The sequence below is a fragment of the Pantherophis guttatus genome, chromosome 6, assembly GCF_059756535.1.
Source record: "Pantherophis guttatus breed Tessera chromosome 6, ASM5975653v1, whole genome shotgun sequence".
NCBI lineage: Eukaryota > Metazoa > Chordata > Lepidosauria > Squamata > Colubridae > Pantherophis > Pantherophis guttatus.
The window spans coordinates 48,699,031-48,722,973 of record NC_142068.1 but is presented as its reverse complement, the minus strand read 5'-3'; the positions used below and the strand labels follow the sequence as shown (position 1 = coordinate 48,722,973).

Here is a 23,943-nt window from a genome sequence, read left to right as displayed (position 1 = left end):
TTATTTCAAAATATTGTAACTCATGTAGATCTCCATAATGTATCTCAAATAAATCTATTGTTTTGCCAACTTGCATATCTACTAATCTCAGTGAGGTCCTAAATCATTTTTTATCTCAGTAAATCACTTATAACTGGATAAAGAATAGTTGTGTATGGGGATGTAGATCAGAGATAGATAACATATTCTGTGAATTAATGTACAATAGATTAAATATTTTAGTTTTGACTGGGGCAATCCTCTGTGTGAAACCTTCAAACATAGTGGATAAATGGGCTACATTTGTGGCCTTCAAAGCCTCTACAGACCACAGCATTGAAATTCAGTGTTAAACCATCATTTCAATCCCCACACTGAATTTTCAGTGGTAAACAAAAGAGATGTGAGTACATCATAAATATTAAATCACTTAAGAGCCCCTACCCCAGCCCTGCAGCAATAAAAGCATACACATCCCAGGCCCAAACATTTATGTTATATCAACCTACCATAATATATTGTAAGTATCATTGTTGATTGCTTGACATAAATGTTAGGATGCTTCCTGCTACAAGAATGAGGTAACATCACCCTACATGTCATCATTTTGTTGTAATTTTGACATCTTCTCAGTTTGTTGTGAAGGCCCTCATGACAAAGACTCCTGTGGCCCATTAAAAAAGAACATATTTGACAATGGCATGCACTAAGAATTAAAGCTCACTCCATTAAATGTATGGCATATCATTCTCATTTTCCAGGACCCTGTAGGTGCATAAGATTAAAGGAAAAATAGCAATGAAATGTAAACATATTCAAAATGGTCCTCAATGGTTTATTGGTAATAAGACAAGCCATTCTCACAGTTGAGTAAACCGAGAACAGTTTTAGGACAAGAAGTCTTTGTCTATTTCGACAATCTAAATCTAAATCTATAATTTAGTGGATAAATGTCAGGTTCCTTTGATCTGAGATGGCCATTGAGATCAAAGCTGGTGAGAAGTGGAAATTGATATTATAAGCACTAAAGTCAGGAGAAAAGTTACAAGCATAATAATAATTTGTTTGTAATTTCTGTGTTTCACTTCTCTCCGGTTTGCTATGTACAGGTACAGTGTATGGTACATAATGTTATGATTGTGCAATATAGGTACTGTAACTTAATGTAACATTTTATACCTCTGAAAATGTATTTTTGCCGAACTGAAAGTTTTAATTTTTAAGATACCAAAGATCTTAAATAATACTTGTTAGCACTTTAACTCTTTAAGGTGGCACAAAACACCATGTTCTTTTCGCTGAATAGAGTTAACTATTCATATTCATTAATAATCACTACTTCAACTTTTAAATGATGCTGTTCCCTTCTATGATTTTAGTGTCCCAAAAGTTGGGGAAATACATACATAGTTAGATCTTTTCCTTGGGCTTCTGGAAATCTAGAATTGTGTCTTTATCCGTCACTCTTTTTCTTTTTCAGCAGCATATGGAACAAAGAAAAATGCAGTGCAAAGCTCTGGTGTGACTAGTACAGGTGTGTCCACATCATCTACAACTGGTGAGTCTTCTTCCTTTTCACATGGAACAGCAAAGGAGACTCTGCAGAACTGAACAACACCCGTTTCTGTGCTATCTGTGGAGTACATGATGGGGAAAAGGATTTGTGCTTCTGCCTTACTGCCCTGCCTGCTATCCAGCAAAGCAGCACCCTGCCAGTCTCCTTTTCTTGGATGTCCCAAAGGTACTTTGCCAAAAAGGCAACTGGACTTTCTTGGTTTATTTTGCTGTTTTGCTTCTCATCTAAGAAGCTTTTTCAGTTCTGAACTGAAAAAGAACTTCTTGGATGAGGCTTCTTGGATGAGAAGATAAACTTTTTCAAAGAAAAAGAAACCCAAGAAAGTCCAGTTAACTTTTGGAAAAGCACCTTTGGGACATGGATGATTAAGAATACCCATAGACTTTCCCCGGATGGATTTTCAATTTTCCTCTGCTGTGCTGGTACTTGTAGGTTTTAATCAAATGTATATCTATTTTAAAAACATTTTTTTTCACTGTACGTGTAAATCTTCAGATTTACTGATGTTAGAAAAGTTGCTGTTTCAGACAAGGCTTCATCCAAGTATGAAATAGGGCTGGGTTAGTTTTTCTGCTATGGCCAACAAGGCATGGTGGGAAAGGGAGGCTTTTGCTCAAAATTAGGAATGGCCTGTGTTTGATCTGTAGAAAGGGAGCATAGAAGAAAGTGTAAGGAATGTATTTAGGTTCTGCTTCGCTGTATTGTTGTAGGTACAAACCAGTATGTGAAACTAACAAATTTTGCAACCTTCATAGTAAAGCAACAGCATCATAGTAGCTTTTTTCCCTTAGGAAGGTTCCAATTCCTCTTAAACAGTTATCTTGGGGAGAGGACTTGATATGGTTTGGCTAATGTAACATCTAGAAAAGCCCAGATGTAATACCTACTTGAAAACGTATCTTCTGATAGCACTGCACATTTTGTAAACTATCTGTGCTTTATATAGGTTTAACATACATTAAATGTTAAATCTTAAAATAACAGGCAATATTTCAATTTGATTTATAATTTGAGTATATCCAGCCACAGAAATTTATAAACCATGTTTTTTTTTTCTTGATGTGATTTGAGAACTTAGTGCTATCATTACAACAAATCACAGTGCTGTATTAGCCCTACCTCTATTTGAGATCACCTACTTAGTGGAGAAATTCACATATTTAACATAGGGAATTCACTCTACAAGAGATGGGGACAGGCATTCAATTGGATGGCTTTAAAATGGGACTGGAGGATTAGTTGACCAAAACTTTTTAGTCTTGAAGATTCAGCATTCTCTCAGAGTTTGGGTAGCTTGTCTGCAAATACTTGTTGAGGAGGGGTGGGGGGCAAACAGTAGAAGAAAGGATATGTCTTCACCTTTTTCCAGTGAATCTGTTGGGCCACTGTGAGAAACAAAATGCAGATTAGCAAAGGCTTTGGTCTGACCCAGCAAAGCTTATGTTATCAACAAAATAAACTTACAGGAGACACTGTAAATGAGATGTCCACTAGAGGAAGCTGCTGCCTTTAGAAAAAGGAAATAAAAGCAAAACATTGGAAAAGTTACATTATTTTACAGCAAATTTTCTTTGATTGATAGCATACTGCGTAATGGCAAGTCTATAATGGGCAATGAGAAATATTTTGTGGGATTTTTAGTTTATTAAGCTTACTTGGGTTATAAATTATAGTTTTGGTGTGTTTCCTACTTGTCATGCAAAGATCACAAAAAAGTGAGCTACGTGTTACCTGCAGTAAAACTAAGATATTACTAGACCCAGACTAACACCTAATTATTATAGTCTACATGCAAGTGGATATTTTAAATTAATAATTAAAAAGTGAAGAATAATCTTTAATATTCTGCAGAAAATCTATGTGGTCACTAAGAGTCAACACCAAATTGATGGCACATAATTATCAATCAGTCTTTGAAAGCAGTGTCACCAAAGTAGGATAATTCAATATCCAATATATATATATATATATGATTGTTTTCTCCTGCCTTTTCTGACACTCAGTTGCTGCGCCCACAAACTCTCAGAGTGATGACATCCTACGCAAAGACTGCAAATTTCTGCTCATAGAAAAAGATAATGTAACTCCCAAGAAAGAGATGGAACTGTTGATCATGTCCAAGGACAGCGGAAAAGTTTTTAGTGCATCAGGCACTGGGCTCAGTGGAGGTCAGTTTTCTTCCCATTCTTGGGGCCACATATTGATTTGATATCAGTTCAGAAGGTACACTACTTATTGGGATCTGTTTCCATCTAACCTTGTTTTATATCATCTGAAAATGGCAGGGAAAATGGAACAATTCCTTCCCGTATGAAGTAAATATTTTCTGTTTTTGTGTGATACACTGAATCACAAACAATAGCAATCATTCTTTTTCCAGTCAGTGTTTCTGAAATATCTCTACATGTTGGAGAACATAATCTTGTAATGCTATAAAGAAATGCATGTCAATTAAAAATAAATGTTCATTTAAAGGATAACAACAAGAAGACAGAGGAGAAAGGTAGTAAGATGCAAAGTATAATTATAAAAATATAAAAGCAAACACTAGTTTTGGTATACCGATAAAGGTATACTAATAAAGGTAAGGTTTTCTCTGCCAGTTGTGCCTGACAAAAGACACTTCTGTGGTCATGTGGTAGCATGACTATATACCAAGGCACACAGAATGCTGTTATCTTTCCGCCGAAGTGGTACCTCTTTATCTACTCTCATTTGCATGCTTTCGAACTGCTAGGTAGACAGGAGCTGGGGTAAGTAATGGGAGCTCACCCCATCACACGGCACTTGGGACTTGAACCCAGGCAGTTGGCTTTCCAGCTGACAAGCTCAGCGTCTTTAACTGCTGAGCCATCAAGCCCCCTTTTGGTATACCTATATAGTGAGGTAAATTATTGTAGTTTAATAGATTTAAAGAGAAAAAAGAAATTTCACCAGGTTTTATGTTGTTCAACTGAGATGATTTTGACTGGCAGTTGCCTTTTTCTGGCCAATGAGCAAAAAATATTCATAGAGGAGAAGAAACATCAAACTTACATAGGCGGATGAATGAGCAAGGAAATGGCAATCTTCCAGACAGACTGTCTTGAATGTTTGTGAAAGGATACTGGCTGGGATATGACTGGAGAAAGGGAGGAAGTGGAGCACAATCCCAAACAACTCACAGGAAATTTAATCTCTTGAGCCTGAACTTCACTGTGACTAGTTTCTCATGGGCTGAAAGCTCCAATGAATTTTTAAAAAATCTGGGTTATTGTATACTGAAGTATTTGTGGAAATAAACCTTCATGCTGATCTCTCATATTACTGTACCACTTTAACAACTATGCTTATATAATGCTTATATAATAGACAGCAACTGCATTCAGTTCTGTAGTTGCTACCTCATGACTTTTTAGACTGGCCCCAGCATACCACATTTACTCCCTAAAATCATAAGAATTGATGACCTTGTTCATCATCTTCTTTTAATTACCCCATAATCCCTTGTGGGGTGGAGTCTGGGCTAGCAGAGTGTTTACTGGCCAGATGCCCTTCCTGTCACCAATGCGGAGGTTTGTTCAGCAGATACATTCTCATTGTGCCCAGAGAGAGGAATATCTGCCTCTACCTAGGATTAAATTCACAGCCTCCTGATTGTGAGGCGAGAGCTCCATCTCTAGAACACCGCACCACTCCTTTTCTTTGTTTAATCAATACTGGATTAATATTTCAATATCACAGAGATATCAATGAAATGAACTCATTAAGACTTCAATTCACACCATATTCCAATCCAGGGATGGATATCTTTTTCAACCTGTGAATTAGACTATAACCTTCTATCCTGCTGGACAAGGTTCATGATATCCCACAGGGCTCAATTTTTTATATCCTTTTTACAAGGAGGTTTAGTGTTGAATAGGTTATGTAGGAACGAGATTTGATCCTTAAGTAAAAATATTAGCTTAATTTGGGGAGTACATCAAGATTTAGAAAGGGTTTAACAAATACTGTACACTTACACAAAATTTAAGGCTCTCATCCTCCACAAACATTCTAAAAATTCTTGGCTACAAAATCAGTAAGACTTAGAGGAGATTTTCTTTGTTTTTTTTAATTTGGAGATAAACTGGTATTAAGCCATTTCGTATTTACCCTAAATATGATTTATTTGGGCCCACTACAGGTTATTATGCAGAAGACACCTTACAAAAAGACAAACAGGCTATCTCTTCTTATGCTGGAGATTCCTATCTGAAATCAGAAACAAATGGTACGTCATTGATTCTCTGTCTTGATTTGACTAATTAAGAGAAGAATAAAAATACAGCTCACACAAACATTGTATGATAACAATGATCAGGCTAATTAAGACAATGGTTATGCTAGTGACAAAGCTGTGAAAGTTAGACAAAGAGAAAGAGTGAGAAGCAAAATAGACACCATGGAATTATGAATTTGAAGATATTTGCTAGGGTTAACATGAACTATAAAACAATTAATACTAGCTGATAAAAAACCCAACTATTTCCTTGAAGGAAGGAAATCAGAACACAAAAACTAGTATACTTCAGTCATGTGATGCAAATGGATGATGAATTAGAAAAAACAATTATTCTTGACAAAGTTGAAGATAGAAAAAGGGAAAGAGAACAATAAAGTAGCTGAGCAACTTTATTGAGTCGAGGTGGCGCAGTGGTTAGAATGCAGTACTGCAGCTACTTCAGCTGACTGCTAGTTCAGCAGATCAGCAGATCAAATCTCACCGGCTCAAGGTTGACTCAGCCTTCCATCTTTCCGAGGTGGGTAAAATGAGGACCCAGATTGTTGGGGGCAATATGCTAATGCTAATGCAATATGCTAATATGCAATATGCTATATGCTAACTTTGTAAACCGCTTAGAGAGGGCTGTAAAGCACTATGAAATGGTATAGAAGTCTAAATAAATAAAAACTTCAAAGAGATCACTGAAACATTCTTGGAAAAGCTATGGATCATCAACAGGGAAAGGTCAAGCTGGTGAGCATTTGCCCATACAATTCACCAGAAGTGCACATGACCATCATCAGATATGCACCAAGAATTCCTGGCCAACTTTGTTTGATATAGTAAAAGAGGCCCATCTGCATTCACTCATCTATTGTCCTGAATATCAGGCAGAAAAATATAATGCATATGAAACTATTAGAATATAGCAAATGTTTCTCCTTTTTAGGTGAGAAAAATACTTCAGAGTGAATCATCCCCTTCCCAAAATATTGAATGAAATTCATTTCCTACCTGTACAGTATTTCTACTCCCCTTTTTAAGAGTTTTGGAAAACGAACCTTAATTTATAATTACAGTATGGTTTGCAGTAATTATGCAAAATCATGTCCCTGTTCTCTGACCACCGATGCCACACTGTAGAATTGTCTCACAACGTTCTTATTTGGATTGACAACTACTACTGTAGATTAAACTCTGTTTATAACAAATAATACAGCTCTGTGCAGGAAGAGTATTACCCTTACTTTCTTTTTCTTGTTACAGGTGGCCTTAAATCTGTTTCCACAAAAGACAAAACAGCTGTTGCAGGTAAACGTCCATATTCATTAGTTCTTGATTGATATAGTGCAGAAATAATTGACGGTTAATAATAGATTCATATATTTTTATGGAAAAATATTTATTTAAAATTGGAGGCTATTCACTGTTGGGGGTATTTTTTTCTACAGACAAATGCTAACATATTTTTTTATGTGAACCTTTACACCACATATGCAGGATTCAGAAAATCCAAAGCACCTTTACGTTATTCTGTGTCAATTAAATAATAAAATAAATGACTTCTAGGAATATTCTAGTCTTTGGGGGATTGTAATTGTACAATCATAATCTTCCGGGGAGATTTTCTGATTGGACCTGGTTGTGTTGAACAGCTGTGACACAACAGGTCATTTTGATGTCTATATCTGAAGCTCAAAATATCCAGATGTCTCATAACTGTACTGCTGTTAAACTTAAAAGAAAAAAAAAACCCCACCTTTGAGTGTATATCTATGTGCCATAGCTGCATCAATAATGGAATGTTACTTCATGCTACAAATTACAAAGATTTCTTTAAAGAGTTTTTAGAAACTAAAGTCAATAATATAGTCCTATGTATGGTGTATCGCAGTATATATATTTGCATATATTTGTGTATGTGTGTGTGTATTTGCTGTTTGTATTAATTAAAGCCTAATATTTCTCAAAAACTGAATATTGGTTCTCAGTGCAGGTTCTTTAACTATGAATACTTATTTAATGCTAATTATTGTAGTATTGAGTTTAGATTCTGAATAAGACTCAAAGATATCTTGACTTTTCCCCCTTCCCCCCAACCATTGGCTTTTGCAATCTCTCTTTCCAGGGACTAACTTGTTTTTTTTTATTATCCTTCTCTACAGAAGGCAGAGGTGATAATGGATGTGGAGGGGCTGGGGGTTGTCCAGCCTGGTGCCCCTGTAGCTCATGTTGCAACTGGTGGATGTGGCTCCTTGGATTGCTGCTGGCCTGGCTGCTCCTTCTTGGCCTCCTTTTTGGGCTTATTGCTTTGGGTAAGATATTATCATTGAATGGGACAAGCAAAAAGTTCAAGATCTCTTCAAATGATCGGTCCTAGAAAATAAGGGTGTATAATATTAAGTCAGTTTATTTTAACCATATTTAACATCCTATAATGGCCTGGGTTACATATAATATTAAGTTAAGATCCATGATTCTACTGTATACAACAGGGGCTGCATTTATACAGCATGCTAATACAAAACCAGAGTAAAGCAAACTCATCATAATTTTGTGTAATGTGTGAATCAGATTTTGAACAAAAACAATTGTTTCCATTTTTGAAAGAGGCTCACTAAAAGAACTGCCTTGAATTTTCTTTCAATTCACAGTTATTTTCTGTGCAATAATTACTTCTTGAAAAGTACGCATGAAACTGCAAGATATAAGGACAACTTAATTCTTTATTTTACTTTAAAATTTCAGCGGAGGAAGTACGGAAGTTGAAATCCCGAGTGGAAAGCCTTGAATCACCAATTGAGTACCGACAAGGAATTGGCACTTACTCAGAAAAGTTAGTCAGCCAGGGGGGCACACTTAGCAATATGAATGAACATGAACTGCGGAATTATCTGAGAGCTTTAATAAGTGTGGAGATGAAACAAGGTGAGAAACATACAAAAATCAAATTGATTAGGACATGAAATGATGTATTTGCCAGAAAATGTATTGAATTCTTCAGCTGTTAGTTATCTTTTCTAAGAATTATATGATGAGAATGACTGCATCAATTTCGATTACATAAGTTTTGAGGTCTGTCTTCCTAAGGACACTGTTATATTACAATTTTGTATCACTTTGAAAGTAGCTCTGATATCTGGGACCTTATAATATTTAGAGGTACCATATCTTTGCTGTACAAATCCATTGCTTTTGTTTAGTCCTTCCAATTCCAATTCCACACAACCTCCGTAGCCTGCCAAAAGAATGATCTGTTTGCAAAGGCCATGTCCACATGCCACTCCCCGTCCATAGCCAAGGCAATCTGAGGATGGTTTTAGGTACTCCACTGTAAAGGTTTCCCATCTTGTCCCACCTCCAAATGCTGCATAGGCAGGCAATGTTGATACTAATGGAGCAGGTAGCCCTTTGGCTCTAATTGGTTTGGCTGGTTTCATGTAGGACTATTTCTATCCATCCAGTTCTTGATATCTTCTGGCCTTCAAGCCTCTTTCAGTATGAAGAGGAACAGAATCCAGATTCCACAGCCACTTTTTTAAATTAAATCAATTTATATGAATGTACATTTCACAGATACATCTCTGGGTGATTAACACATTAAAAACCAATTCAAAAAACAATATCAACAAAACAATCCTACAATGGTTAAGAACAAACAATAAACAACACAACATCTTATTTCATGGATCGTTTAACTTCCTAACCCTGTGTACTAGAGTACATCTAGGTCTCCAGTCCTTTGTAAAAGGTCAGCAGGGTCTTTTTTAATGGGTTCATCAACCAGATCACTTGTCAGCTGCCAAGCACTAGTGTTGATTAGTCTGTCCTAGTTTAACACAGGTAATTGGAGATGTAGCTGAAAGGAGTTACATCTTCTATTTCTGTAACATGCTTCCTTTCAAGGTGCCAGATTAGTTTATGCCATTTTAAGAATGTTTTCTTAAACATTTTGGAGAAAATCATGCTGGATAGTGCCTTACTAAGTGAGTAATGCACAGTGTTAGAAGGCTAGTAATACCTTCTAAGCAGATTTTATATAACATACTTTCTAAGCCACACGACGTGTTCCATTCACTTATCTTGTCATATCAGTAATAAACCAGAAAGAGTTTTGCATCCTTTGTACAAGCATCTGACTGTCATTCCATATTCCCACATAGGTCAGTTCCGAGGAGAACCAGGACCAAAAGGTAGCAATTTGCTAGATTTGTTTCAATATTTGAATAAGAATATCCTCTATTGTTCATTTGTATTCTATACAGTATATGATTGAAAGGGGGCTTTTAGTTCTGTCTGTAGCATTAAAAAAATTAGCATGATTCCATAGGAAGATACATACTTTGGAGATCGCACTAGAAAGCGAGGAAGCACTAATAGTCAGACACATTTGAATTTCTAGTTTGGGCATGCACTTTATTTAAAATTTGTGTTTTTTTCTATGAAATATATGGAGTAATGTCTTGAAAAATAAACCACCTAAGGCTAATTATATCAATTAGCCAATGATATTTCTTCCTTTCATCAGCTTCTCGAACATATTCTAAGTATAGTAGGAATTAGAGAAAGGTAGACAAAATAAGGAAAGTCTGGATATAATCCAGGGGTAAAATGCTCCCAGTTCGGACCGGATCGCCTGATCCAGTAGCGATGGCGGTGGGTGGTTCAGAGAACCAGTAGCAAAAATCCCTGCACTCCCCCCCTCCTCGCCCAGCTGAGCCACGCGATTACCAGAGGCTGTTTTTTTTACTTTTAAAAGCATTTTTTCTACAATTTCTTCAGATGAAAAAATGCTTTTAAAAGTAAAAAAAAAGCCTCTGATGATCACGCGGCTCAGCTGGTATCGTCAGAGGCTTCTAAAAGCATTTTTTTCCCTGCAACCTCTTAAGGTTGTAGAAAAAACGCTTTTAAAAGTACAAAAAAAAAAAGTTGGGCACGCCCACCCAGTCACATTACACTCCCCCCACAAGCCACAGAACCGGTAGTAACAAATTTTAGATTTCACCCCTGATATAATCCCTCTACAATATTTATGCTTTTCTTCCATATTCTTCCCTAGGGGATATTGGGATCCAAGGTCCAAAAGGTAAGTTCAAAATTTTCCAGTAGCTTTGCCCTGTAAAAGCGATGTAGACATAGCTTTTCATTAGGTACATATGTATTTATATGTATCCACAGTTGACCGTCAATGGCTATCAGGAATTGCTAGATTAGGAAAATATATTTGGCCACATATTCTTAAAAATCAGTAATCTAAAACCTGGCTTATTCAACAATGGATAGTAAATAATAGTTGGTAAAAAAGAAAAGTTGAGCATAGTGCCTGTCATGTCAAACAGTGCTGATTTTATATGAAGAGTTTAATGCTGTCCTTTGAAAAATCTAGATGAAAAAGACATTTACATTTTTTAAAGAAGTCAAGACGGCTAAGCAGGAATCTTCCAGGAAAAGCATTATTCTATTTGCTTTCCATGGTACAAAAGGGATTTTGATTTGTTGACAGCCTTGAAACTACATATCTGTTCAATAGTGCAGTCACAAAGTTAATCCAAGTTTATCATTTCTATTGTGTGTGAAAGCATTCAAATCTCCTTTGCCTTCTGCACTAGGCAAGTGTTACTGACATAATGTGGAACTTGAAAGACGAGAAAATTGCGGTAGGCAAATTATGTTAGTTATTCATCACTTTTTGTTTCTTTGTTTCTATAGGAGATCCAGGACTTCCTGGTGCACCAGGTAGGTGGAACCTGGTAACAGTAGCTTAATTCCCTGTAGCCCATCTTCTTGAGCTGCACCAGTAAGTACTGTGAATGTCAGTGTCAGTGGTGTTCCTACGTACATTCACATTACCCAAGAATTCAATACTTCATATTTGATTTAAAGAGAAAAGTAGCTAACTGATCAGTTATCTCTGAGTTCCCTCTATATAAAAAAGTAACATTTACTAAATTACTAAAAAGTCACATTTTGATCTTACAGGACACTTTTTATTTCCACGTCATACATCCTGAAATCAAGTTTTCATAACTTCTGGAATCCACATGCAACAGCAAATTACCAGATTGGAACAGTGCCTTTTCCTGCACTGAAATTAATGCAATCTATTTTAAAATGTTACTTTAAAGTGTTCTTTTAAAATTTCTATAGAGAATATGGATTTCAAAGGTCAGAAATGAAATATAGAAAGTTGTGATTGTCTTAAAATAGCAGTGCCAATGTTAGGAATAGTTGTGCGTTGTAAGAAATTAGTGTTTTAGTCCAACATCAATTACAATGATTTATAAATTATTGTAAAGCTAATGACAGATCATTCAAAGGATTATTTTGTGATTCATTTGATTCTTGTGGCAAAAATCAAAATTTTAAAGTAAAGTTTGAGTTAAATTTTAATTTAAAATTAACTTAAATTAGATATAAGTAATTTAAGTTTTTTTTTCTTATGATTCCTTGTAGCTGAGCATAAATAATGACACAGATCATTTTGTGAACATGCATTTTCTTTCTAACATGTATTCCAGGCTTAATAGGTCACCCTGGACCAGATGGACCAAGGGGACTAAAAGGCAGCATGGGTAAGCAAAAGATTTATTTATTTTGGATCTTATATGGGGTACCATTTTGTCATTACAATATATGTAATTCTCTGTAATAACAATTATAATCCAGGAGAAGAAGTATTGGGTAAAACATAGACTGTGATGGACCTATATTCTAAATATCGGTAATTGATTCTTTACAGGTGAAACTGGCCTAGAAGGCCCCATAGGGCCAAGAGGACGAGATGGGCCTCCAGGTCTCCGTGGGGAGCCTGGTCCACCTGGATTTGGAGAGAAAGGTGACAAAGGTAAGATTTTTTTTCCCTCCTTCCACAAATAACCTAGAAAGTATTATTTGGAAGGGTTTTCAAGATTGTGAACATATTATATCTGTGACTTTCATGCATTCTGTCTTCAGAAATACTTTCACTCTAGCCATCCATGATGCCTGTTGAGATAGCTGTCTGCATTGCAGAAGATTTTGAGAAATATTTAATCCTTCTTCTTGGAGAGGCTCAAGTATAGTTCCAAAGCCCCAGCAATGCTATTTTGCTATTCATTAGTGAAGCCCTTCCTTTGCGTGGGCAGCTGTGCCTCCACTCACTTTTTCCATGCTTTCCCTTTATTTTAAGGGAAACATATAATAATAGCACTTATACCGCTTCACAGTGCTTTACAGCCCTCTCTAAGCGGTTTACAAAGTCAGCATATTGCTCCCACCAATCTGGGTCCTCATTTTACTGACCTTGGAAGGATGGAAGGATGGAAGGCTGAATCAACCTTGAGCCGGTGATGATCGAACTGCCACCATGGCTCTCTGTAGCAAGCAAGTAGCAAGCACTGCAGGTGCCGACCATTTAAGTTTACCAGGAATGCCCCTCTACTTCTGGTGGACAGGTTCAGAGAGAGAAATCATAAGAGGAGATTTAAATGACTAACAGCACTTGATCAAAAAAATAGATTCCTCCCTCTGCATTACAAACATTAAAAACTTGCATCACTTGGAAATGAGGTGAGGAGATAAATGATAAGGCAGTGGGATTCCCAGTTATCTTGGACATTGGCAAAAGTCTGAGATTTTTGAACCTATGGCTTCAGGCTTTCTTAGACACCTACTGCATATCTATGTGTGCCGTGAAAGATGATTCATTGCAGCCAAATTACTTTTGGGCAACTGCTTGCCGACTCTTACTTATATTCATAGAAATTCTAGATTGGTTTTCAAGGAGGCGCAGTGGACTAAGTGCTGTTAAAGTAGTACTTAGCTGCCAGCTGCCTGCAATTACTGCAAGTTCAAATCTCACCAGGCTCAAGGTTGACTCAGCCTTCCATACTTTCGAGGTAGGTAAAATGAGGACCCAGATTGTGGGGGCAATAAGATGACTTTGTATAAAAAAGAACACCGCTTAGGTGGGGCCGAAAGCCCTACTAAGCAGGTATATACAAAAGTATGAAGGTTATTGCTTAACGCATTGTAAGCCGCCCAGAGTCTCCGGAGAAGGGCGGCATATAAATCGAACTAATAAATAAATAAATAAATAAATAAATAAATAAATAAATAAATAAATAAGGACTATGATCCCAATTCACTTCTTTGGCGCATATGACAATGATCCACCCTTAATTTTAGCACTCACCAAAACAAAATAAAAAGCTAGAGTCATTGTTTTTACCACAAAGGCTACAAAAACCGTGTCATCTGTCAAAGTGATCTAAAAATCACAAGGGCTGAATCTCTCGGCCAAAAAAGATGAGACTGAGGGTTTTTTCAATATTATATTGCCTATTGTTCTTTATACATTCATTAATTAGAAATGCAAGCAGGGCTGGAAATGAAAACTGTATTCTAGTCAGATACTAAGTAAATGGGATACCAACCAACTCTTCGTTATTGCTAATGAGTAATGTGATACAATAAAAGAAAGCCATCTGGTACTTTGTTTTGTAACAGGCAAACAATGCCTTTTCTGTCTACAGTGCTCTTGTTACTTTCAAATGTGTCCCTGCACTTGGCATTGAGAATTAAGGAACTGTAAGATAGAATTGAAAAAGAACACCCAGAAGCTATTTCTGTGTCTTGGGTTCCTGTAACTGACTACTTTTAAGAGGCTCCCCCTGCGTGTTTGTTATAACTGTGCCCTATAAACATTCCTGAAAGAAAACAATATTCCTTTTAGGGAATGGAGAAGAGAAGCATCTTCCCAGTACTGCCATATATATGAACAATGTATTATTGCTATAAACAACAATCGTGGATTTTCATATTATGGGATTCAAAGAAAGCAAACTTCACCAAGTGACTTAATGCATTTATTATGCAGGTTCTGCCGGGGAACCAGGTGTCCAAGGTCCGCCAGGTGTCCCAGGTTCTATAGGTCCCAAAGGTAAGTGTAAATCTGATGCAAAAAACTAGTAAAAATAAAAAAGGTAAGAATTAGGAAATGTTTCCTTCAAAGACCACATTCCTTCCACTTCGACATGTTGAATGTTGCATGTTAGCAATAATTAGAACTTTGTGCCAGAATCAAAAGTGGATCATACTGACCCTTTCGCTCTTTCTAGCCTACTTTTTTCTTTTGTGTCCATTTTTTTGTTTTATGATACATTTTTTCCTTTTTCTTTCCTTGACCAAAAGGCTACCAAAGGAGGAATAGGTCCGCCTTCCTAGAAATATGAACCTTTGAAATTATAGTGCCTGAAATTAGGACCAGAGCTTATTGGATCTTGGAAGTAGGCTGGGAGCTACTTGATAACCAATGCAGTTGCTTCAGAATAAGGACAGTTTGTGTATAATCAGATGTCCCATTCAGAAATCTGGCTGCTGTGTTTTGCATTACCTGCTGTTTCTGGATTGGTTATAAGGATAGCCCTACATAGAGCACATTATGATAAACCAGGCAGCAGGGTGTGTGTGTGTGTGTACTAATACTGTATTTAACATCCCAAACTACATTCCTGTCTCACCTGAGGGAATGCTATTCCATTTAGAACAGATTCCCCAGTTCCTGTACCTCAGAACTACCTACCCACAACTTCTCTACCTTGTCAAGACTAAGACTCAGTTTAAATTTCCCATCCAGTATCAGATCCAGGTATGCTGAGCCTCTTCCTATTAAGATATCATAGAGGATATCATAGAGGATTGTAATTGGATATTCTCAGCCTATTTGATGTAGTGCCTTTTTAGGACAGAGAGTCCTGGAGCAGAATATTAATTTGAATACTATCACTATCACTACCAGGCACAACATTTTATTCCCAGTACATCTAATGTCAAACCTAGGTTTCTTCTCCATTGATTTTTTTCCATGTTAAATACAATAACCCAGAGCATTCCTGGTAAAATATATCTTTTCAGCCTGAACATATTGCTGCCTTCTTGATGCCATGCTTTGGGGGCAGCTAAGAAATGTACGCCATCAGGAAAGCACCAAGTATTGCATATTATAAAATGCACCAAATCAAGATATTACAACCAGGCATCATCTAGTTTGCTTACAAGTAATTAACTCTGTACAAACATAACATAATAAAATTAAATTGAAAACTCCATGTTACTTATTTCCTGGTCTTCAAAAATGTTCTCAGTTATCTCTTGCTTAATCTTCCTAATTATTCCTGCTCTTTCTTTAGGTCCTCCAGGAATTCAAGGATTTAGAGGTGAAGCAGGTATCCCCGGTTCTAAAGGTACAACTCAGAAACCATACTTCTGTGCTTGAGGAGTGGGATCCAAAAACATATACTACCATGTATAGCATAGTATTGAACATAGGCATGAAGAGGAAGCCACAAAGATATCATTATGTTGTCATCAGGAAAATGATGTAAATGGTGTCAGTTTGGACATAAATGATATACAGTGTTAATTTGCATCATTTGCATAATGACATCAGAACCAGGGGTGAAATGCTCCCGGTTCAGACCATATCGCCCAATCCGGTAGCGATGGCAGCAGATGGTTCGGACAACTGGTAGCAAAAAACCCTGCGTCCCCCCCCCCATGCCCAGTTGAGCCTCACGATCATCAGAGGCTTTTTTTTTTTTTACTTTTAAAAGCATTTTTTCTACAACTTCTTCTGCCGAAAAAATGCTTTTAAAAGTAAAAAAAAAGCCACTGATGATCGCGTAGCTCAGCTGGGATCTCAGAGACTTTTAAAGCATTTTTTTCTGCAACCTCTTCAGTGGAAGAGGTGGTTAAAAAAATGCTTTAAAAGGCTCTGACGATCCCAGCTGTGTTCCTGATTGGCAGAGGCTTTTTTGCATTTGCAGAAAAAATGCTTTGAAAAGTTAAAATTAAAAAAAAAAAAGTTGGCCACGCCCACCCAGTCACATTACCCCTCCCCCACCAAGCCACGCCCACAGAACCGGTAGTAACAAATTTTACATTTCACCCCTGATCAGAACATACATGCCTTTCTAGTTATATAGTTATAAATTGAGGGCTACCTGTATGTATAATCTATAAATTAGAAGGAATTGATGTGCCCAATTCACCCAACAATAGGCTCTCTTTACTCTTCTTTTCAGACCACTATAGCTGAGGAATGTTATTGTCAGTGTTGTTCTGCTTTAAATCCTTGTTGTCTCTATTGTTTAGGTGAAAAGGGAGCCATGGGAGTAGCTGGACCCAAAGGTAGCTGTGCTTTTATATCTAATTCTAACAAATGAAATTCATAGTGAAAAAAGTATGGTTCTACAACTACGTAAGAAAAACCAAATGCACAGTTATAGAATAGATGATAGTTGGCTCAACAGTAGTAACTGGAAGTAGGATCTTAGAGTGCTAGTGGTATAATAACTGACATATGAGCCAGCAGTGTGCTGCAGCTGTCAAAAAAGCCAATGGGGTCCTGGGCTACATTAATAGAGCAATAGAATCAAGATCAGGTAAAGTATTAATACCACTTTATAATGTCTCGGTAAGACCACACTTGGAATATTGCATCCAGTTTTTGTTGCCATGATATAAGAAAGATGTTGAGATTCTAGAAATAATGAAGACAAGAGTAACAAAAATGATTAGGAGCTGGAGGCTAAAACATATGAAGAACAGTTGCAGGAATTGGATATTTCTAGTCTAATGAAAAGAAGGACTAGGGATAACATGATAGCAACGTTCCAATATTTGAAGGGGCCACAAGAAGGGGGGTAGGGCAACCTATTTTCCAAAGCACCAGAAGGCAAGACAAGAAGTAATGGATGAAAATTAATCAAGAAGAGAAGCAACATAGATCTCAGGACAACTTTCCTGACAGTGAGAACAATTAACCAGTGGAATTGCTTGCCTTCAGAAGTTGTGGTGCTCTATCACAGGAGGTTTTAAGAAGAGATTAGACAACCATTTCTTTTAAATGGTATAGTGTTTCCTGCTTGAGTAGGAGGTTGGACTAGAAGACTTCCAACTCTCTTCCAACTCTGTTATTCTGTATTCTGCTATAATTCTCTTTCCCTCCACCCACCCCTAATTTATCAAATCTGTCTTTTTTTCATTCTTGACCATGATCCGGATTATAACACAGATTAATTTAGTTTCATTTTATTTCCATGTGTGTTTTAGGTGATCCAGGAGAGAGAGGACCCCGAGGTCTTACAGGTATATATAACATTATCAAAGATTTTGAAACTGCCACGTGAATATTTATATTTATCCAAACATAACCATTCGGATTTATCAAAGGATTTGCATGAAGATTGTTGGGCTTTAGGCACTCCACTTACTTGATGAAATGCCACAATCTGCTGCTTCCAGTGAGAGGGCTAAAAATTGCTGTACATGCATGTTTGGGTGGAAAAGGAAATGCTTATAAATGTGTATATAAATAGGAGTGTGAAGAGTGCAGGCACAAATGTGTGTGGAGGAAGATGCATATCTGCATATGTTTACCTAGCTGCGTTCATTATGTATATACTCAAAATATATCACTCAAAGCCCTGAGTCAAAGCTGAATATAATTCTGGAGGACTAAAAGTTGTCCCGTTTGAGGTTATCTTTGTGTGTGTTTTTCATTTCCAGGTGAACCAGGATCCAGAGGACTGCCTGGGCCAATAGGTGAATCAGGATCTAAAGGATCAGCAGGTGAGAGGCAATATTCCATAATGACACTTCTAGAAAATCTATTTCAAAGTAATTACTTAGCCTTTAGGACTCTTGAAACCTACATCCCAGAATTAAAGGTACTTTGATAGGGAAAATTTAAGACTCATTAAAAGAAAGTAGGAATGAATTTAAAAACAGAGTTCTATATAAATATTCTTTGCAGTTTAGGTGTGTCAGTGGTATATAATCTGTGTGTGCAATACATGCAAATATGCAAAACTTTAGATCAATTTGAGTCCTGTGCTCATGTAATGTAGTGATGAGTGGAAAGAAATGAATATATAATAAATATATAATCTTTGTTGCCTTTTTGCTACTCCCAAGATTATATTAGTTGTACCGGTAGTAGTGAGATGCAAGGCTGTATTATAGTTTTGTAAAAGTTCAGCCAAGAGAGTGTGTGAAAGTTCAGACTAAACAATTTTATTACATTAAAAAGAAAAACAGTATGGTATGAATTAATGACACGTATTGAACCCAGTGAGTATTTTAGCAGTATCTGAAAGGCTTTTATATTTCTGTAGGTCCACCTGGCCCAGATGGACATCAAGGTCCCAGAGGTAAATAATTATTATATTTCCACTAACAAAAGAAAAGAACATCATAAGCATAGCTTTTTAACTGTGAAGCTCAATTTTAATAGCTTTTATTGCCATCTTTTACATATTCACTGCATGTCACAGCATCAAATATTTCAAATCAAATCTATCATTTAATTATCCTGGGACAAAAGAGATATACATACTTTCATTACCTTCCTTTTTGTCATTTTGTCCTATCCCCACATCCAACCCCACCTGCAACCTATGGTAATAATCAGGGGTGGGTTCTACTTACCTTTACTACCAGGGCCGCATGCGCAGAAGCATTTTGATGACGTCAGGATCGGTGGGCGAAGCCTCCCGTTGGTTTTACTACCAATTCTATAGAACCGGTGCGAATCAGGGGCAACCCACCACTGGTAATAGTACATCTCAAGTCGGGTGATTATATACACTGCTCAAAAAAATAAAGGGAACACAAGCAGAAGATATCCGAGATCTGAATGAATGAAATAGCCTTATTAAATACTTTGTTCATTACATACAGTAGTTTTGTGTTCCCTTTAGTTGTTTGAGCAGTGTATAAACTACTGTATGTAAAGAACAAAGCATTTAATAAGGCTATTTCATTCATTCAGATCTTGGATGTCTTCTGCTTGTGTTCCCTTTATTTTTTTGAGCAGTATATATAATCTCAGACTATATTAGAGTAGTCTTTAGTTGTAATCAGTACCATTTTTATGAAAGGTCATATTTTTCAAGAAGAATACTAATATTTATATCTTGATTAACCTGTAGGGGAACAAGGACTTATGGGTATTCCAGGTCCACGAGGACCACCGGGGCCTGCTGGAGATGCTGGACAACCAGGTAATACAAAATGGATCAAGAATATTTTCAGCAAAGGAAATTTATTTTTTTATCTGGAGGCTATATAATATGTTCTAGAGTAAGAGTCAGACGGGTTTGGGCAAACACTGTGAGAATGTTAAAAATGGTATATATTTATTCAATTTGTATTATTAATACAAACAAGTGACTCTGGGCAGTATAAATGTTGAAAATGAAAACTGTTAAAATATGGTTGTGATTTGCTTATGGAATAGCTGTGTGAGTTGTTACCATGTGTATAAGTCCATGCCCGATGATGGAGGAATGCCATTGTAGTTCCTTTTTCTAAAAGGAATCATAACAAGAATAACCCATTCAATTGTTTCTTGTGGCTGGGAAGGACTCAATTGAAGAGGTGCAAGAGATGACAGTGAGAAACGTTTGAGTATGCAACATCAAAAATAAATGGGTGATGAATTAATGTAGATTGAATATAGAAGGGGTGAACAGCATCAAAGAGGTACCTAGACCTCTTTTTCAGTCATATACAGAGGATCAAAGTGCAAAACAAATTAATGAAAGGGGAATGAAAGGACTGAGAAGATGAGGAAGATCAAGAAATCATGATTGGTTGGAATTGATGAGTTCCCAAAAAGAGATGGATGAATTTGGGGACTTCTCCTTCCCAAGGAAAGTTTCTTCAGGTTTAGACACTGATTAAGCTTAGCCAATGGAAAATCTAGTCTCCAGAGTTTCTGGAAGGCCATATCTTATAAATGCTGAAAAGCTGATTGTCTTGATATTGGAAGGGAGGTAAAAGATCCCATTGAATCAAGTGGAAAAGAATTCACTCCTTCAACAAAGATTTCTGTTGTTAAACTTAAACGTTCACAATCAAAGTTTTTTGATTATTATTTCTGTATCTATTAATTTGCCTTCCTGTGAACTTCATACAATGCCACTGTTTCCTTAGGTCTCACCGGACCACAAGGCCCACCAGGTAAAATACCGGGAGGGAAACAAATGCTTAATGAATAAATATGTAGATTAAAATGTTGATCTTGATGGGGAAGTAACAAACAATTAATTGGCAGAATTCCTTCACTGAACCAAACCATAATTTGTTTAACTACAGTTTATTGATTAAATCAGACATATAATCCATAAACATAATATTTCTTTATGAACTCAAGTTAATGCTGGAGAGCAATAATGTAATGAGAAATGGGATAGTTCTGGTTTAATTTGAACAGATTATTTATTTATTTAAACTGGAACAGAAATGGCTTTTTCTTCAAAGTAATTTCTGAGATGGTAGCAATGGAATTTTGCATTCCAATTTTGTATCTGTTTGCTTAGATATAAGCCACATTTAGTGCGGCAGAGCTATTCCTAGAAAGGAAACATTTACTTCCATTGGATGCATAATATGTGCATTAGTCATGTTCAACATAGCAGATGAAGAAACAACACAAAATAATGTCACCATGTATCTCCTGATTTTGGAAATCCCTGAAATGAATGGACATGGATATGCTGGGTTTACTACAAAATTTGAAAAGAAAGCAATTGAATGACATGGTTTTTTGCTGCCAAATGATGAATTCCAAATTGATAAAAAACAGACTATATTCATCCATATTGGAGGTCCATGGGGATCTTACAGATACAAACAAAAAACAAAGAAGCAGAATCTTCATAGCATTGAAATGCTACAGTATACCAATTAAACAATAGTATAGAACAGTGATGGTTAACTTTTTTGGCACTGAGTGCCGACACTGGAGCGCACATGCCGGTGCGCTGGAATCTGGAAGAGAGCAGTTAGCCAGTGCGCATGAGTGCGGACCAGCTGGCTGGCGCACATGTGCATGACAGAACCCAGAAAAGCAGCTGGTGACAATGCACATGCCCACAGAGAGGGCTCTGCATGCCACCTCTGGCACGCGTGCCATAGGTTCGCCATCACGGGAATATTATTCATTCCATATGGTTATTCCACAGGTCTGACAGGAACTGCAGGCCGACCTGGTCCTAAAGGTAAGTGTTTCAATATTAGCTATGTCTTTTCTCGCATCATCAGGACAGGGCAGATTATCATGATACGCCAGAGCAGCAGCCTAAATTCTTCCCTGTACTCCAGAGGCATATGTAGCTGCATTACTGGGTTGCAAAATAGTTGAGACATTGATTTCTTTGGTGTATTTCTCTATTCTAAAAATGTGCGCATAAATATATCTGTGCATAAAATCCCAACATATGCAAAAATATAAAAATTTAAAAATACACAAAGGTGTAGATATTTGGATGTGATTTTTATTAAACTGATATAGAAACTGAACATGAGGAAGTGAGAAAATGACCATGTATAAAATGTAAAGATTCATTCATCCTCAAGAAAAACAGATTGCATTAATGCCATATTTCTCTCCCCAATCGCAGTGTTATAATAATATTTTAAACAAATATATATTCCTCAGTTCAATCATCTGTTATTTAAAATCCATGTAATATCTCTTCTTGTTTCTATAGGTGAACCCGGAACACCTGGCCAAGTCACCAGTTCAGGTAATGCTGCAGAAGGAACCGTCATTTCTGCTCAATAGCTTTCTTATTCCATGGCAATCTTTCTGTATGAAATTATGTGTAATTTTTTAAACTGTTTCAGATGGTGGAGCAACCGTTGCACTTCCTGGCCCACCAGGTCCACCAGGGGCTGTCGGACCTCCTGGCCCACCTGGTGTCCCAGGTGGGTGTCTCCTTTCATTCTCGACTAGTTTCTCTTGATTATTTCTGTTGTCTCAGTGCTGGATCAGTACACCGGTGTTGAAAAATTGTGATTAGCTTTAATAATACAGTTTGACCAGTGGTGGGATTCAATTTTTTTAACAACTGGTCCTGTGGGCGTGGCTTATTGGGGGGGGCGTGGCTTTGTGGTCATGTGACCTGGTGGGTGTGGCTTTGTGGTTATGTGACCGGGTGGGAATGGCTAGCTGATCATGTGACCAGGTGGCCATGGCTATGTGTATAGGGACTACTCAGAGGGCTGAAAAAAGTCATTTCTGACTGGCCCTTGCACTTATGACCATCCTCACATTTATGCCCATTGCAGCATTCTTAACAACCGTGTCACTCATTTCACAACTGCTTATCTTCACCATGGTGATAAAATAGGGCGAAAAACGTAAAATGTGAGGATAGTCGTAAGTGCAAGAACTGGTCAAAAGTGTGAGGACTGGTCAGAAATAACTTTTTCAGCCCTCTGAGTAGTCCTTATGCACATAGGGCTGAAAAAAGTAATTTCTGACAGTTCCTTGCATTTCTGACCGGTCCTCGCACTTATGACCGGTCATCATTTATGCCCATTGCAGCATTCTTAACAACCGTGTCACTCATTTCACAACTGCTTCTCTTCACCACAGTGACAAGATAGGGTGCAAAATGTAAAATGTGAGGGGAGTCATAAGTATGAGGACCGGTCAAAAGTGCGAAGACAGGTCAAAAATAACTTTTTCAGCCCTCTGAGTAATCCATATGCAGAAAAGGACTACCCAGAGGGCTGAAAAAACTGATTTCTGACCGGTCCTTGCACTTTTGACTGGTCATAATTTATGCCCGTTGCAGAATTCTTAACAACCGTGTCACTCATTTCACAACTGCGGTGCTTCATGTGACCGGATGGCCATGGCCAGGTGGTCATGTGGCATCGCTTCTTTGCCCTAGTGACAGTTTGCTGCAATGGTCATAAGTGTGAAAACGGTCATAAGTCACTTTTTCCAGTGCCATTGTAACAGTTGTAAGTCAAGGATTACCTGTAAAAAAATACAAAAAGCTTCTTTGCTTGCAAAAAGCTGCCCTAAATACGAATCATTGGATTAGAAATACCTGCAAACTGGAGTTACAAATCAGGGAGGGTGCCAGAGCACCTTGAGGAATTAAAATAGTTAAACTGCAATGATAACTATCAGCAGACAAGTGAAACCCTTTAGCAGAGAGGTCATTTAAGCTCTCTAGTATGAAGCAAAGGAGCAAACAGAGTATCTGTTGCTTGTTAAACCAATTACCAGAACAAATAGACACAGAACTAATCAGATTTCCAAAGCTGCTTCTTTTCAGGAACAGAGATTAACATT

General features: G+C 37.2%; 1 protein-coding gene across 8 annotated transcripts in view; it reads left to right on the top strand.

The window, feature by feature from the left end:
* COL17A1 (collagen type XVII alpha 1 chain) overlaps window positions 1–23,943 on the top strand; it is a 66,030-nt gene that overhangs the window by 16,678 nt on the left and 25,409 nt on the right. For 4 of the 8 annotated variants that reach the window (XM_087872855.1, XM_034440041.3, XM_034440036.3 and 1 more), the window contains 22 exons: window positions 1,460–1,537; window positions 3,559–3,723; window positions 5,724–5,810; window positions 7,071–7,115; window positions 7,970–8,119; window positions 8,553–8,732; window positions 9,968–9,997; window positions 10,864–10,890; window positions 11,514–11,540; window positions 12,323–12,376; window positions 12,544–12,648; window positions 14,662–14,724; window positions 15,974–16,027; window positions 16,938–16,973; window positions 17,898–17,933; window positions 18,354–18,416; window positions 18,962–18,997; window positions 19,778–19,849; window positions 20,784–20,810; window positions 21,815–21,850; window positions 22,343–22,378; window positions 22,479–22,559. In XM_087872855.1, the coding sequence (XP_087728981.1) occupies window positions 1,460–1,537; window positions 3,559–3,723; window positions 5,724–5,810; window positions 7,071–7,115; window positions 7,970–8,119; window positions 8,553–8,732; window positions 9,968–9,997; window positions 10,864–10,890; window positions 11,514–11,540; window positions 12,323–12,376; window positions 12,544–12,648; window positions 14,662–14,724; window positions 15,974–16,027; window positions 16,938–16,973; window positions 17,898–17,933; window positions 18,354–18,416; window positions 18,962–18,997; window positions 19,778–19,849; window positions 20,784–20,810; window positions 21,815–21,850; window positions 22,343–22,378; window positions 22,479–22,559 (1,488 nt within the window). The remainder of the gene's footprint in view (window positions 1–1,459; window positions 1,538–3,558; window positions 3,724–5,723; window positions 5,811–7,070; window positions 7,116–7,969; window positions 8,120–8,552; window positions 8,733–9,967; window positions 9,998–10,863; window positions 10,891–11,513; window positions 11,541–12,322; window positions 12,377–12,543; window positions 12,649–14,661; window positions 14,725–15,973; window positions 16,028–16,937; window positions 16,974–17,897; window positions 17,934–18,353; window positions 18,417–18,961; window positions 18,998–19,777; window positions 19,850–20,783; window positions 20,811–21,814; window positions 21,851–22,342; window positions 22,379–22,478; window positions 22,560–23,943) is intronic. The other 4 variants (XM_034440038.3, XM_087872854.1, XM_087872853.1 and 1 more) reach the window with 1 other exon arrangement.